The sequence below is a fragment of the Erythranthe guttata genome, chromosome 8 (assembly GCF_056151865.1).
Source record: "Erythranthe guttata isolate IM_541 chromosome 8, IM_541, whole genome shotgun sequence".
Taxonomy (NCBI): Eukaryota; Viridiplantae; Streptophyta; class Magnoliopsida; order Lamiales; family Phrymaceae; genus Erythranthe; species Erythranthe guttata.
Window position 1 is genome coordinate 22,108,689 of NC_142540.1, and position 13,704 is coordinate 22,122,392.

Genomic DNA, 13,704 nt, shown 5'->3' on the forward strand with positions numbered 1-13,704 from the left:
TATATATATTATATATATATTTAGATATTATATAAATATAAATGTACTAATGACATATGTGAAGCTGTAGTTGAACTGGTGGAGTGCTTCCCCCATTTTGTAAAGGTGCCGAGTTCGACACCCTGCGCTGCCTCCCTAAGCTTATTTAATTTATAAATTTTCTTTATATATATGCCTATCTTTTTTAATTTATAATTTTTCTTCGTATAAAAATTTATAAATTTTCTGTATATATGTATTAACTAGAGTTTGACTTTCGAAATTGGCTTTTATCCTATTACATTTATAATTTTTCTTCATATAAAAATTTATAAATTTTCTTTATATATATATATATATATATATATATATATATATATATATATATATATATATATATATATATATATATATATATATATATATATATATATATATATACTAGTAAGTACCACGTGCTACGCACGTGATTTACGATTTTAATAAATAGACAAAGTAGAAGATCAGATGAGATAAGTTAAACCACTACAAACAAATCATCTTGTGACGAATTGCAAATTTGTCATAGTAGTAACAAGCTAATGTGAAAAAATACAAAGTTGTACATAACCAGAAACTTTACGGGACAAAACTACATCTCGTCACATAAAATGTGATTATATGACAATTATAATAATTTGTCACAAGAAAGAATGCGGGTGATTTCTTGGATAGGTGTGTCCTGTTGTTGCGACAAATTTTACTTCTATTGGGTCGATATCCGATATTTCATAATTTATTTTGTGTTGTGACGAAGACTAATTCATCATTAAAATTAATTCATCTGATTTCGTTCCCTTCTATATATCCAGAAAAAAAAATCATTTCCCCTAGGGTTTCCCCTCTCAATTTTTGAACACTTTATTTACTATTTATGTGACAAAATGTTGTTGTCTGCTAAATATGAGACTACGTTGTTTGGATTTTAGGTTGACTTGTGACAAAGTTGATATTGTCACTACAAAGCAAAATCATATAAAAATAATTGTTTTTGATAATGATTGTATCTCATCCAGCAAAATTGAAATTATGGATGGCAATTTAAGCCGCCCCACCCCGCCCCGTTTACTAATAGACGGGTACAGTTTTATAAAAAATTTACCCGTAGCGGGTATGGATTTTGAACATATGCACTCTTAAAAGCCCTATATACAACTCATTTATACATTTTTATTAATTATATATATTTTTTATAGGGTAAAATTCATTTTGCACCCCTATATTATGCGAAATGTATCATTTACCTCCCTGGTGTATTGAAAACATAAAACAACCCTTGCCGTTAGTTTTTTTCCAAATTCCGTTAGTCAAACCTTTTGACCGGTTGCTAAGAGTTATTGGTTTTTTTTTTTTTTTTTTTGACGAATATACCCCAAAAATCTCTATATATTGGTTGCTTAATTTTGGCCACTATTCACCAGATTTTTCGCTATTTTCAACCTTTTTATTTCACTTTATTCAGTCATTTTCTTTCACTCTTTTCAACTTTTTTTTTTATATTTTCTTTATGCATAAAATATTGAAAAGTCGAATCAATTAGAATGAAGCTTTGCAGATCATGAATGCAAAACCCACAAAAATAAAATAAAAACCCCTAAAATCTAAAAGAAACTCTAAAATTGTAATAAAATTATGTGAGAATTGCAAATAAAAAACAAAGGTTTCATATTATAATAGCAAAACTCCCAAAAAATAAAATTGAAAATCCCTAAAATTAAACAATAAAATCCACAAAAAATCCCAATTTAAATGAACGCTAAAAATCGTTAACAATCCACAAAATATACTTGAAAATTTTTAGGGATTATATCATACATAAAATAGAGTAAAAGAGTCATTTCTTGCTCAAATTTTATACCGTTAAAAGTTTGACCATTGATCATAAAAAATAGGGGGGGGCGTTTGATGTTTTCTATATATACTTCAGGGGATAAATGATACCTTTTACATTATAAGATACTAATTTTTAAAGATATTTTAATTATATAAATTATTAATATAAAAAAAATTAATTTTTGAAGAGAAAAGTATGAAATATAAGCAAAATAACATACCAACTTTATTAACAGAGGTTGATTTCAGTTTTGATTAGAAGAATTTGTTCCTTTAATTATCTATTAAAACTTATCTTTTTAACAAACTGTAGGGTTTAGGAACGGGGAGAGAAATGAAAGGAAAGAAACATGGCTCCCGAGTTGACATTTTTTTAATTAAAAGGGCTCTTTGATATAACCCCATCAATACTTCTTGTAATAGATCAATACTTTTAATAGGTAGATGTCCAAACTATTTTGCATCATTTGAAAACAATCCCTTCCTAATTTTAATCACCCATTTTTATCCAATTATGCATTTGCCACCTCATCAGCACTATCACAATTTATGCCCTGCCACCTCATCAGCCGTTTCTTTATTTTTTTTCGTTTTTTTACTTTTTTTTCTTTATCAGGTATACTAATCGACTATGAAATATCATCATAGTTGATTAAGGAACTAACTACTAAAAAAACACAACTATGTAAAAACGAAAATCGACATTTTTTACATAACAAATAATATACATAAATTGTATTTGATTTATACAACTCGGAATCAATACGCAAAAATTAAAAAATCAAATCAAGTAACCTTAATTGACTACCAAAACAGTCAATTAACACTTTAATCAACTACCAGAGCATAGTCGATTAACTTAATTGACTACCAAAAAAACACATAGTCGATTAAGGGTCCAGCTTGCGCGAATTTCTCTACATGCGCCGTCCTCCGCCTGATCTACCAAAAAACCCTAGATCTGCTCGTCACCACACCACACCATCACCACTACACTTTCATATTATGATGGTTTTTAATGACAAATAAAGTAAATTACAACCCGCACCACCAACCCAAACAAAACCACCACCATCAAAACCATCAAAAACAAAGGTTATGTTTGTTAAGCTTTCCAAATTCTTTTCACACTTTCCCCAAAATGAAAATTATCTTTTCACACTATTTTCAAAAACTTTCCCCAAAATAAATTCAAATATTTCTTTTTCTAACAAACATGATTTGACCGCTACAGTGAAAATTGTCTTCACTAAAATACAAAATCAAATCACTTTATCTTTTAAATTCTTCTTCCAAAATACCTTTTTCCAACACCTTTCAGACATGATTTGACTTGCTACAGTACAAATTGTCTCCTCCCAAAACACAAACAAACTTTATTTAATTTTCAAATTCTTCTCCCAAAACATCTTTCCCCAAAATAAAATAGAAATGGAAGCCCAAAAGCTTACCAAACACAGCCAAAGCCATCTAAACTCAATTTTCTTCATCACCACCGCCATGTCCAAAAAGTGGCAGCAAAATCAAACTAAAAACCCATAAGTGCAGCGACAAAGAAGAAATCTTCGCAAAGTCAATAAACTGTGAGTAAGGGGAACGCTACTTGGGGTATTCACGAGCGCGGGATCCTCCGCCGCGTCGTCGCCATAGTCTCCGCTGTGGATTTCCAGAAGTTGTTCGTAATTTAGGCCATGGTGGTGGCGGAGGGGGAGAGAGTGGTCCGAGATCTGTTAAGAAGAGAAGCGAGAGAAACGGCGCAGAGGAAAAAAAAGGTCTGGAAAAATGATAAATAATTAGGGTTAAAATAGTTATAATTAAATAAGGGTAGTTTTGGAATTATGAAAATATCACTTGGGTGGAATATTAGTTAAGGAGGTTTTCTCTAATTATTTTTCAGGGGTGTTTCCTTAACTACATTTTCTAGATTGAAGATTCTTGCTAATTTCCCGTTAATCAAATTATAATAGAAATTTTGGGTTTCTTGTCTTAAAGTTGCAATTTTTTTAATTAAACCATAAGGACTTAGGATTTCTTGTATTGAAGTGCCATTTTATGAAAATATATGAATTCCTTCCCACGAATTGCATTAATATATTGTGTGATGGTTTATATTTTGTATTATAAATACTATAAATGCATGATAGTTTTTGGTGACCGGATTTTATTCTTAATACATTGCATGATAAAAGGTTAATTATTAGCATTAGTGTAAATTATATTATTGCCCTTGAAATATAGTTTTGAAGTATATTTTATGGGGGTATTTTTGTACGTACAAAAAAGGGAAGAAACACCAACTACATTCATACTTTTATAATATATATATATATATATATATATATATATATATATATATATATATATATATATATATATATATATATAACACCAGTACTGAATTATTGATATATGTACAATGTGTTACTGAATCCAAAACGAATCTTCATAATAGTAATTTCATACTTGGTTTTACCTGAATTGGTGCTCGATTATCACTCCTTGTAGCTGCTCATGATTTTAATATTGGAAAATAAATCAATAAGCTTCTTCCATAGAATTCAACTTATATATACCTAGATTATACTTCAACAGAGCCATTTGTAATTGTTGATGAACTTCTTTTTTCTTCTAAATTTTTATAAGATATGAACTTGAGTTGCATAACAATCATTCAATCTACTTTCCCAAACTTGAGTTTTCCTGTTCCATTGAAATAATGCAAGCAAGTCTGTCGTACACCTGCAATCATGTTAAAAGCTCGAATAAAAATAAATGATTAGCCAAAAGGATAATAGCAAAAAGGGTACATATTCTAAAACTCGGTAGAATCAATCAAGGACCAAAATACCTTAGAAAGCTTGTTTTCTTCCTTGGTTGTGGATAAAGGATCGTACCTAGAATAATACATTACAACATATGTTAGTTTTCATATAAGTTTGACTGTCAAAGCTTATTATCATACCATTCCTTTGGGATACCAGCTTCTTGTCGAGCTGAATGGTTGAAAGGACCTTTCACCTCTACATTATACTCTTGTAGAATCTCTGTCAAATAAGGAACGGAAATTTCGATAAGATTGTTTTATATTATTTGGTAAAGAGAATTAATTAATTAATAAATTAATTGCCTGTGAAAGTAGAAGCGGGGGCACGCCCCATTTTCTGGCAAACAGAAACAAACCAATAAACACCAACTGCCACGTGTGCAACTTCTTCATCGGCTATCTTTGCTACAATGTTTGATGTCCTGTGATCTCCGAATCCCATCAACTTATTCACAAGTCTAGGTCCAGCATCCAATCCTCTAGCCTCCTACATCAATTTATTCAGTAATTACTAAACAAAGCTAAATGCAAAACCCATCGGAGAATAAGCATTTACTTAAAAGTCAAACGCGATTTAGCAAATGTCGAGACATGGATACTAAGGAAATAATCTTATTAGTGAGAACTGAGAATTGCTAAATACTAAATAGTCATATTTTCTACCACATTATTGCAACAAGAAAACTACAATCAAGGCATGAGGGCATCTTGTCAAAGTTCCCGGGGAGATATGTATATATTATTTTTCGAATCATTGTCATCAAAAAACTAACTTGTTCTTATAAAAAGATTGAAAAAGGAGCACCTGAACCAATGGGATGACTGCAAGACGAGCAGCAACGTCATCTGACGATTTCTCACACTCCCTCCATAAAAAACTATGAGCCGCCATGTCACCATAGCTACTCATGGAATGGCCTGTGAGTCAGTACCAGCTGGTTGGATAATAACCAAATTACTAAATTGCCCATCTACCTGAATCCGAGCTCAGCCAGTCTCTGTGTACACCAAGTGAAGTGCCGACTTTCATCATCAGCTACATGAGCAAAATCAGCAAAAAAACCTTCACCGAGAAGATCAATGTATGGCGAAAATCGAACAATTGTATCCCACGCAAGATCAATAGCATTTAGCTCAACATGTGCGAGATTATGAAGCATATATGCATTCAGAGGCAAACCCGAGCTCTTTGGTGGTGGAATTTCTTTAGGCGAAACCTGAACAAACTTAATGCCATGAGGGGATGACAGAAACCAAAATAACAACTAAAAAAGCAATCAGTAATCATAATTCAAAAAGCCTTTATTGGAAATATTAATATTATATGATGCATTTAACTAACAGCTTGAGCTTTTGGTTAAGGTATTCAACATGGTATCAAAGTCACCCAAATGAAAGGTCCTGAGTTCAAATCCCACCGCCACCGATTTCAAATATTTCAAGTGCAAGGCTTCAAATGTAAATATTAATATTAAATGATACATTTCACAGCTTCTATGAATTCGGAAATATTAAATTGATGAAAATTCGATATTTTGTCCTAGAGAAAAACGAGATGTAGTGCACAAAATTAGGGCTCGTTCGGTTACCGCTATAAGGTTCTACTGACTGACTAAATAGTATGGGCTAATAACATGTCCGGTTGACAAGATTCACACTTTTTCAAATCCGCTACAAAAATCAAAGCCCGCTATTAAATGCTACTATTACATTAAATTAGTAGCACCCCTCCCCCAGAGATTAATTTAATAGGGGTGATTAAAAATGAAAAAGACAATTGTATCCTTAAAGTCATATCGTATTATTTTAAACTAAGTGGTTTTATAGACAATTCATATATAATAACTGAATTTAACAAATTTAATAGAAGATCTAATCTAAGAAACCGAACATGCTACTAACTAAATAATTAATTAGCGAGTAGAGAGTTAATCGAATCTCATCTAATCCAATCTAATCCAATATAGGTACCCGAACGAGCCCTAAATTAATTGTATCCTAAAGGGGGAAAAAACAGAGAAAAATGAATTTGAATTATACCAATTGGGGTTTGGGAGGACGAGCAGGGCGAGAAGGAGGGTGAGAAACACCAACGGGGAGATCTCCAAGGCGCCATTTGGTATAGGCCGAGTGTGTAAGCTTGGCTTTTGTGAGGGGATCCGAAGAGGAGAGAACAACACCGCCCATTTCTGCCAATGAAGAGCAAGAGCTCAACGATGGCGGAGAAGAAGTTGTTGGTCTGACTTCAATTTCAATTGGGCCATTTGGACCCCAATACCGGTCGCGGTTGAGTGGGCTGCGCCGCCAGAGGTCGAGGCCGGACCACTGAGGGTGGTGATCAAGTGGTGGGTATTCGACCGAAGCTGCAGAAGACAAGCGCGGCGGCGAGGAGGGGTAGCTGCTGAATCTGTATGTGGCTGTGGAGAGCATTGCTCTGAATTTGAGTTGCTGCATTGCTTCCTTTTTTCATAAATATATATGGTTTTGTAATCCCTTCGGCCTTTATTAAAGCCAAAATGAGTTTTTTAATCCCGAGATTTTGTTCACCTCATTTTAAAATTAATATTTTAGTCTCCTAAGTTACAAAATTTGGGGTAAAATTCAAATTAGTCCCTGAGATTTGCTGTCAACTTCAAAATCATCCCTGAGGTTCTATTGAACTTCAATTTCATCCTTCAAGCATTTTTTCACCGGCCAAATGAGAAGAAATTTTCTAAACTCCCAAAACTGCCCTTTACCACTTTTATTAACTATTTGGTTCCATTTTTTCAAAAGGAAAATAATATTTATTATTTTTCTCTTTGAAGATTACATATGATTTTTTTGTTTTTAACATGGACTCTAATTAAAATTTAATACATTATTTAATATATCAATTTGATAATTAGTCTCTATATTTCCATCATTAAAAAAAGGTAAGCCGTCATTTTTTTTTTCCAGTTCAAATGATACACATTCAACTAGTTCATCTTACATAACCCACATAAATTGCATAATAATTAACCAAATAAAAAGAGTTTCAATATTTTTTTTTTAAATATATGTTTAATATATAATATTTTAATTAAAGTATAAATATTTACTTTTCTGGTATTTAATATGACAAATTTTAAAAAAAGATCGGGGTTCCGTCTCTGAAACCCCACAAATATTTAGTTTTATTAATCTAATCTCGGCACCCACAATAAAATTTCATGGTTATGACTTATGCCTCTCGATGAATGCATGATTTTGATACGAAATATTATTTAATATTTAGTTAGTTAGTATTTTATTATTAATTAATTAGAATAGTTTATTTATAATGAGTATAGCCTACGTCTGTTTAGGGTTAGGAGGATTATTTAGTATTTTATTAGTTTAGGTAATTATCTTTTCTAGTTAGATTAGGATTCTGGGGTTTTATTATCTTTAAATAGTCGTCTTGTGCTAGGGTTTTATAATGAAGAGAAATAATAAAGAAGAGTTTTCTTACGTTTCGTAAAGAATTCTTATGATACTCAAGAGATCGCATCAGATTTTTTCTATGGTTTGTTTGTGTTCATATTTATAGAAACTAAAATTTTCCCCAACATTTCTTTTTTCCAACTAGTTTTTCAAACTATTTTTTTCCACCAAATTAAGATCACCTTTTAATAAAGGGTAGTCTTGGTATTTATTTATTTCTTTCCAAATTTGCCGGTGAAATGAGGCTTGGAAGGACGAAATTGAAGTCAATTAGAACTTCAGGGATGAATTTGAAGTTGAGTGCAAACCTCAGGGATGATTTTGAATTTTACCCCAAAATTTGAGAATGTTGGTCCTATGTCAATGCCATGTGATTCAATGGTTGGTTGAATTTTTCATTTTTTTATTTTAGGTTGAATAAGTTGGCATTTACTTTTAAAAAATAAATTACTTAAAAATAATAAAATCAACATTTTTGCCCTACAAATTACAAAATTTGAGAATGTTAGTCGATACTGCTATTATATTGTGGTCAATAGTAAAATAGCGTGTCAACGTAGTAACATTATTGGAAAGAGAGAGGAAAAAAATATTAATAAGATGATATTATTGTGAAATAAGTTAATGTTAAATTTTATGTTTTTTGTGAAATTTAATGTTTAATGTGAAAATTAATGTTAATGCACTAAAAATTAATGTTCATGAAAAAAAAAAGAATTTTAAAAACAATTATGTTATTGTTGTTAGGAAACCAAATTCCTAAAGCGTGTCATTGATAAATTCGAGTTATAAGAAGAATTATATTTATTTTAATTACAAATAGTATCTTGTTTTTAACTACCAAATAATTCATGCACTCATATCCATATATTTTTTTTTTTTGAGTAAATTCAAGTCCATTACAAGGGGAAGTAGGGGAGGGGGGGACTCGAACCCTAAACCTTTACCCTATTGGTAAATGCTAGGTACCAACTCTCCTAATGAGGGTTGGTTTACTCATATCCATATTTTTAAATATTACATTCGAGCTCCGATTGATCATTACTTAGATTCTACCTATATTAAGATACGATCAAATAATTTATTCACTACTAAATTAATGAAATAATTTATTCACAATCAACTTGGCCAGGGCTTAGCATAGACAAAACGCATAAGTTACTCAAAGGTTTTTTATCAATAGCATATTTCAGAGATGCAGATTGATTTTGATAATTAATTTTGCTTTATTAATACGTAGGTTCTGATTGGTTTAAGGAAAATGATAAGTAAAAATGTGAAATTATTAGGTCAATAGATTTTCATGTTTGGCTGCAAGCTAAAGTGCTAGGTAATGTAATCAAGAGGAAATAGTGGAAAAAAGATTACACTAAAACTAGGAAAATATATTTTTCCTAAAAAAAATGAAAAAAAATGTCATGTAATTCTCCTCTTCTCTCTCCATTTTTTCCTCTTCTCTCTCCTCTCTAGAAAGCATCGCTTCTCTCTCTTCTCTCTCTCGCTCTTTTCCTCTCCTCTCTCCTCTCTCGTATGTCTACTTTTATTCTATCTTTCTCTTCTCTCTCACACACATTATAATAATAAATTATTAAATTAATAGGGGTTATTAACAGTAGCCTCTCATAGCTAAGAAATGGTGATATATCTACTCCTTCAATCTTTCTTTGTGATAACCCCTCGAAATTTTATTCCCAATACTACCCTTGTGTTAATTAGCTAATTCCTAAAAATCTGCTACCAAATAAATAAATAAAAATTATTTTTTAATTTTTTTTATATCATTTTCGGACTTTATTTAGCATTTTTTTATTGTTTTTATTTTTTATTTTTTTAATATTTTTTTAATAAAAATATTTTTGTAGTTTTTTTTTTCAAACAAAAAAATGAATTTTTTTACTCTCGACAGGTTTACTACGCCGAATGTGACTATAATTGAATATGGCTATAGTCTAATATGACCATATCAACTGTAGTCATATTCTTGCTTTATATTGCAGTTTTTACATTTCAAGTTAAAAATTCCGATTATATAGTGTAGTATAGTCATGTTTACCTAATTATATAAAACAAATGAAGATTGTCTATTATTTATGAATACAATCCAATCAACATCCACACAAAAAATCACAATTTGAATCTTGTTGTTATAAGTCAACTTGAAACGAGAATATAGAACATATTCGAATATAACTACATTCATATTCAACTATAGTCATATTCGAATATAAGTATAGTCATGTTAATGTTGCTACTCAAATCTCAAATTGTGTGTTCAGATTTGCAGAAAAAAAAAAGGAGAGAGAGAGAGAAATCGAAACAGACAAAAAAATTTGGATTGCAAGCTGCTCCATTTTCATTAGTACATTTATGATGATGATCACCTTAAGTAGTTGAGTTATAAGGAGGTGGGAGAGCAAAGTGGATCACTGGTCAAGCGCTAGATGGTCCTGAGATATCTGCGAACAGAGAACACGTGAACTAGGCCAGGGGTTGATAGAGTGTAACACCTCGCGTCTCCTATAATTTAATTTCCCATTAGTTAACATATATTTAATTAGCATTATTTTATCTCTTGTGTGCGTTTATTAGTTTAATATTTTATTTATGTGATAGAATGCATTAGTCTGAAATAATTTTGGACGAATTTAAATTTATCATATTAGTTAATTATTATATCTAGAGATTAATCATACTCGTTTGTTTTGCTAGAACTCATTTATTAGGAGAATTTTAAATCACATATTTGCTTATTAGTTGAAATTAATATCTTTTTTTTTTTGAATAATATTATTTGAAGAAAAGTGGAAAATTCTTCTTATTCATCCCTCAATTTTGACCATGGTACAACACAAGACCAAAAATTTTCCTTAAGTACAACCCTTCTCTAAGTGAGCTCATGTGCATTAAGATTTTCCTTTTTGAAATTCTTTTTGCAGAGTTAAATGAAATTGCAAAGAAGTCCCTCTAGATAATTCCTAAGTTTGCCTAAATTGCAAAAAGGCCACTCCCCCATTCTTAATCATTAAGCATGCAAGTCCTCTACAACTCTATAAATAGAACCCAAGTCTTCATCTATTTTCTCATTTTCTCTACATATTCTAAAGATCAAAAATCAAAATCTCTTTCTCCTCTTCTCCCAATTTTCGAAATTAGTGTGTAGGAAAGCCCTAAAATCTCTCTTTCAAGAGTAAAATTCTTGGCCAAAAGAGTAAGTCTACTTCCTCTTCTTTCTTTTCTTCATTTTCAAAAATTTCAAGAAGCTATGCTTCTTCTTCCTCTTTCTCGAAAATTTCTTCTTCTTCTCTTTGTAGAAAGGAAAAAACACCCTTTCAAATTTTACTAGAAGATTAATGTGAGAATTTTCGAATTCTTGCTACAAGTGCTTCAACACCAATAGTATTTTTCTTCTCTTTAATTTCTTGTTAATGTTCTTGTGATGACCGAAAACAAAAGGAGGAAGAAAATAAATTTTTGTGTTTAATTTATGCTTTGATCATCCATGCATGTAAATATTTAAGCTTTATATTAAATAATCTTGAAGAAGTAAGAATAAAATTCTGATTTAATTTTTATGTGTGTATATATATATACTAGACCTACGTGATTTTAAGGAAACTTCGATCCATGATTTTCGTAAATTTGCGTGGTCAAAGAAAATACTTGATCCATGGTTTATTTATAGGGGCTATATCTATATGACAAACACCCCTCATCCATTTTTTACTTAAAGATAAATCCACTTCTATTACTCCCTCCTTCCCACTTTAATTGACGTTTAAGGATTTTTCACACAGATTAAGAATCTCATTAATTAGTCTTTAATTTGAGAATAAAGTTCAAAATTGCCCTTTCTCTCTATCTAATTACTGCTAGATTATCTCAATACATTTTACCATTTGATTTTTGCCGAGAATGTTAACAAACAAATCACATTAACAAAGACTCTTCATTATTCAAGAAAAATAAAAAAAGAAAAACAAATCATAGCCACTTAATTAGAATATCTATGACAGTATGTGAAGAATGGAGTATTCCACTTCAACTAGAAATTAAATTGACAGGAGCTGATTTGAAAATTTCAATCCCCGCTACAATTAAGACATAAATTTTAACCACTAAGAAATCAGGTTGGAATTTTTCAAAATCCTAGTTTGAATTTGAAAATTAAAAATTTCGATCATTCAAGATTAATATCATCCACTTCAGCCTTCAATATTAAAGTAAAATGAGAGTTTTTGTTGAACTAATCAAAATAAAGAAATATCACAGTGTGACGTAAATAATAAAAGCATGAGACAAGACAAATAATTTGTTTTGCCGGACCTCAATGCTGTTGCTGCAGATTTTGTTGACGACCCCAATGTTGATCTAAATTCTCCAGAGAATGCAATATTTTCAGTGGATCGTTCATTGCTAGATTTAAACAGGGAATCATTCATATATCATTGGAGATGGGATTACAAACTTTCATGGATGATAACTTAGAAGATGTCTTCAATATAGGTACTTGTCCTTTACGTATTCTTCATGAAAAGTATTCATTCTTTGCTCATATTTTTTTTTGGTTCTGTCTTGCGTCTTTCCACTTTGTAAAAGATGAAAATGCAAACGAAGAATCTTTCCAGATACCAAGTGCTACAAGGAAAGTGAAACATTTAAACAATACAGAACGTAGAGCTATATACAATGTGTTGCAACATAAAAGTATCAACGAAAGTTTGAAGAAAGGAGTAACAAATATAGTGGCGTCACAATTTTCAGTTTCGATCCGAACTGTTCAACGTATTTGGAGACAATCAGGAAAAGGTGGACATGATGTTGTATCGCATAAAAAGACAAGAAATTGTGGTCGAAAGAGAATTGAAATAAACATGGACCAATTTCGTGGGATTCCTCCGCATCGGCGGACAACTTTGGAGTCTTTAGCTTGTTCTTTGAACATGGCGAAAAACACATTATTTAGACGTTTAAAGTCACGAGAGTTACGACGACATTCGAATGCTATAAAACCGTTTCTAACGGAGGAAAACAAAAGATCTCGACTACAATTTTGTTTGTCAATGCTTGAGGGTGATAGCATACACCATGATCCAATTTTTCGTGGAATGTTTAACATCATTCATATCGATGAAAAGTAGTTCCAATTAACAAAAAAAATCAAAGCATTACTATTTGTTTCCCGAGGAAGAAGACCCGATACGTACTTGTAAAAGTAAAAATTTCATTGGCAAGGTTATGTTTTTAGTTGCTATTGCTCGTCCAAGGTTTGATGAAGAAGGAAATGAGATTTTCTCGGGAAAAATAGGCGTGTTTCCTCTTGTAACACGAGAGCCGGCTAAAAGAAATAGTGTGAATAGAGTTGCGGGTACACTAGAGACGAAACCGATTGCCTCGGTGAAAAGGGACGTTATAAGGTCATTCTTGATTGAAAAGGTCATACCAACAATCAAGGAAAAATGGCCAAGAGAAGACTCAAGATATCGAATATTCATTCAACAAGACAGTGCAAGAACACATATTCCCCAAGATGATATTGAGTTTTGCCGAGTAGCGAAAGAAGATGTATTTGATATTCGTTTGAT

General features: G+C 31.3%; 1 protein-coding gene across 1 annotated transcript; it reads right to left on the reverse strand.

Annotated features, from left to right (window-relative positions):
* Positions 1-4,366: 4,366 nt before the first annotated feature.
* LOC105965247 (diiron containing four-helix bundle family ferritin protein, putative (Protein of unknown function DUF455)) lies at positions 4,367-7,153 on the reverse strand. Its single transcript, XM_012989777.2, has 7 exons — positions 6,716-7,153; positions 5,651-5,892; positions 5,481-5,577; positions 4,979-5,162; positions 4,814-4,895; positions 4,700-4,745; positions 4,367-4,590 (listed from the first exon to the last, which is right to left on the reverse strand). Exons 1-7 carry the CDS (start codon positions 7,127-7,129, stop codon positions 4,528-4,530), a joined length of 1,128 nt encoding a protein of 375 aa, XP_012845231.1. The 5' UTR covers positions 7,130-7,153; the 3' UTR covers positions 4,367-4,527.
* Positions 7,154-13,704: the final 6,551 nt, after the last annotated feature.

Coding starts and splice junctions, on each gene's coding strand:
- LOC105965247 (XM_012989777.2), bottom strand. CDS start 7,129: ATGCAGCAACTCAAATTCAGAGCAATGCTCTCCACAGCCACATACAGA. Junction 5,578..5,650: donor CTGGCTGAGCTCGGATTCAG/GTAGATGGGCAA, acceptor TTCCATGAGTAG/CTATGGTGACATGGCGGCTC. Junction 4,896..4,978: donor CCCCGCTTCTACTTTCACAG/GCAATTAATTTA, acceptor CTTATTTGACAG/AGATTCTACAAGAGTATAAT.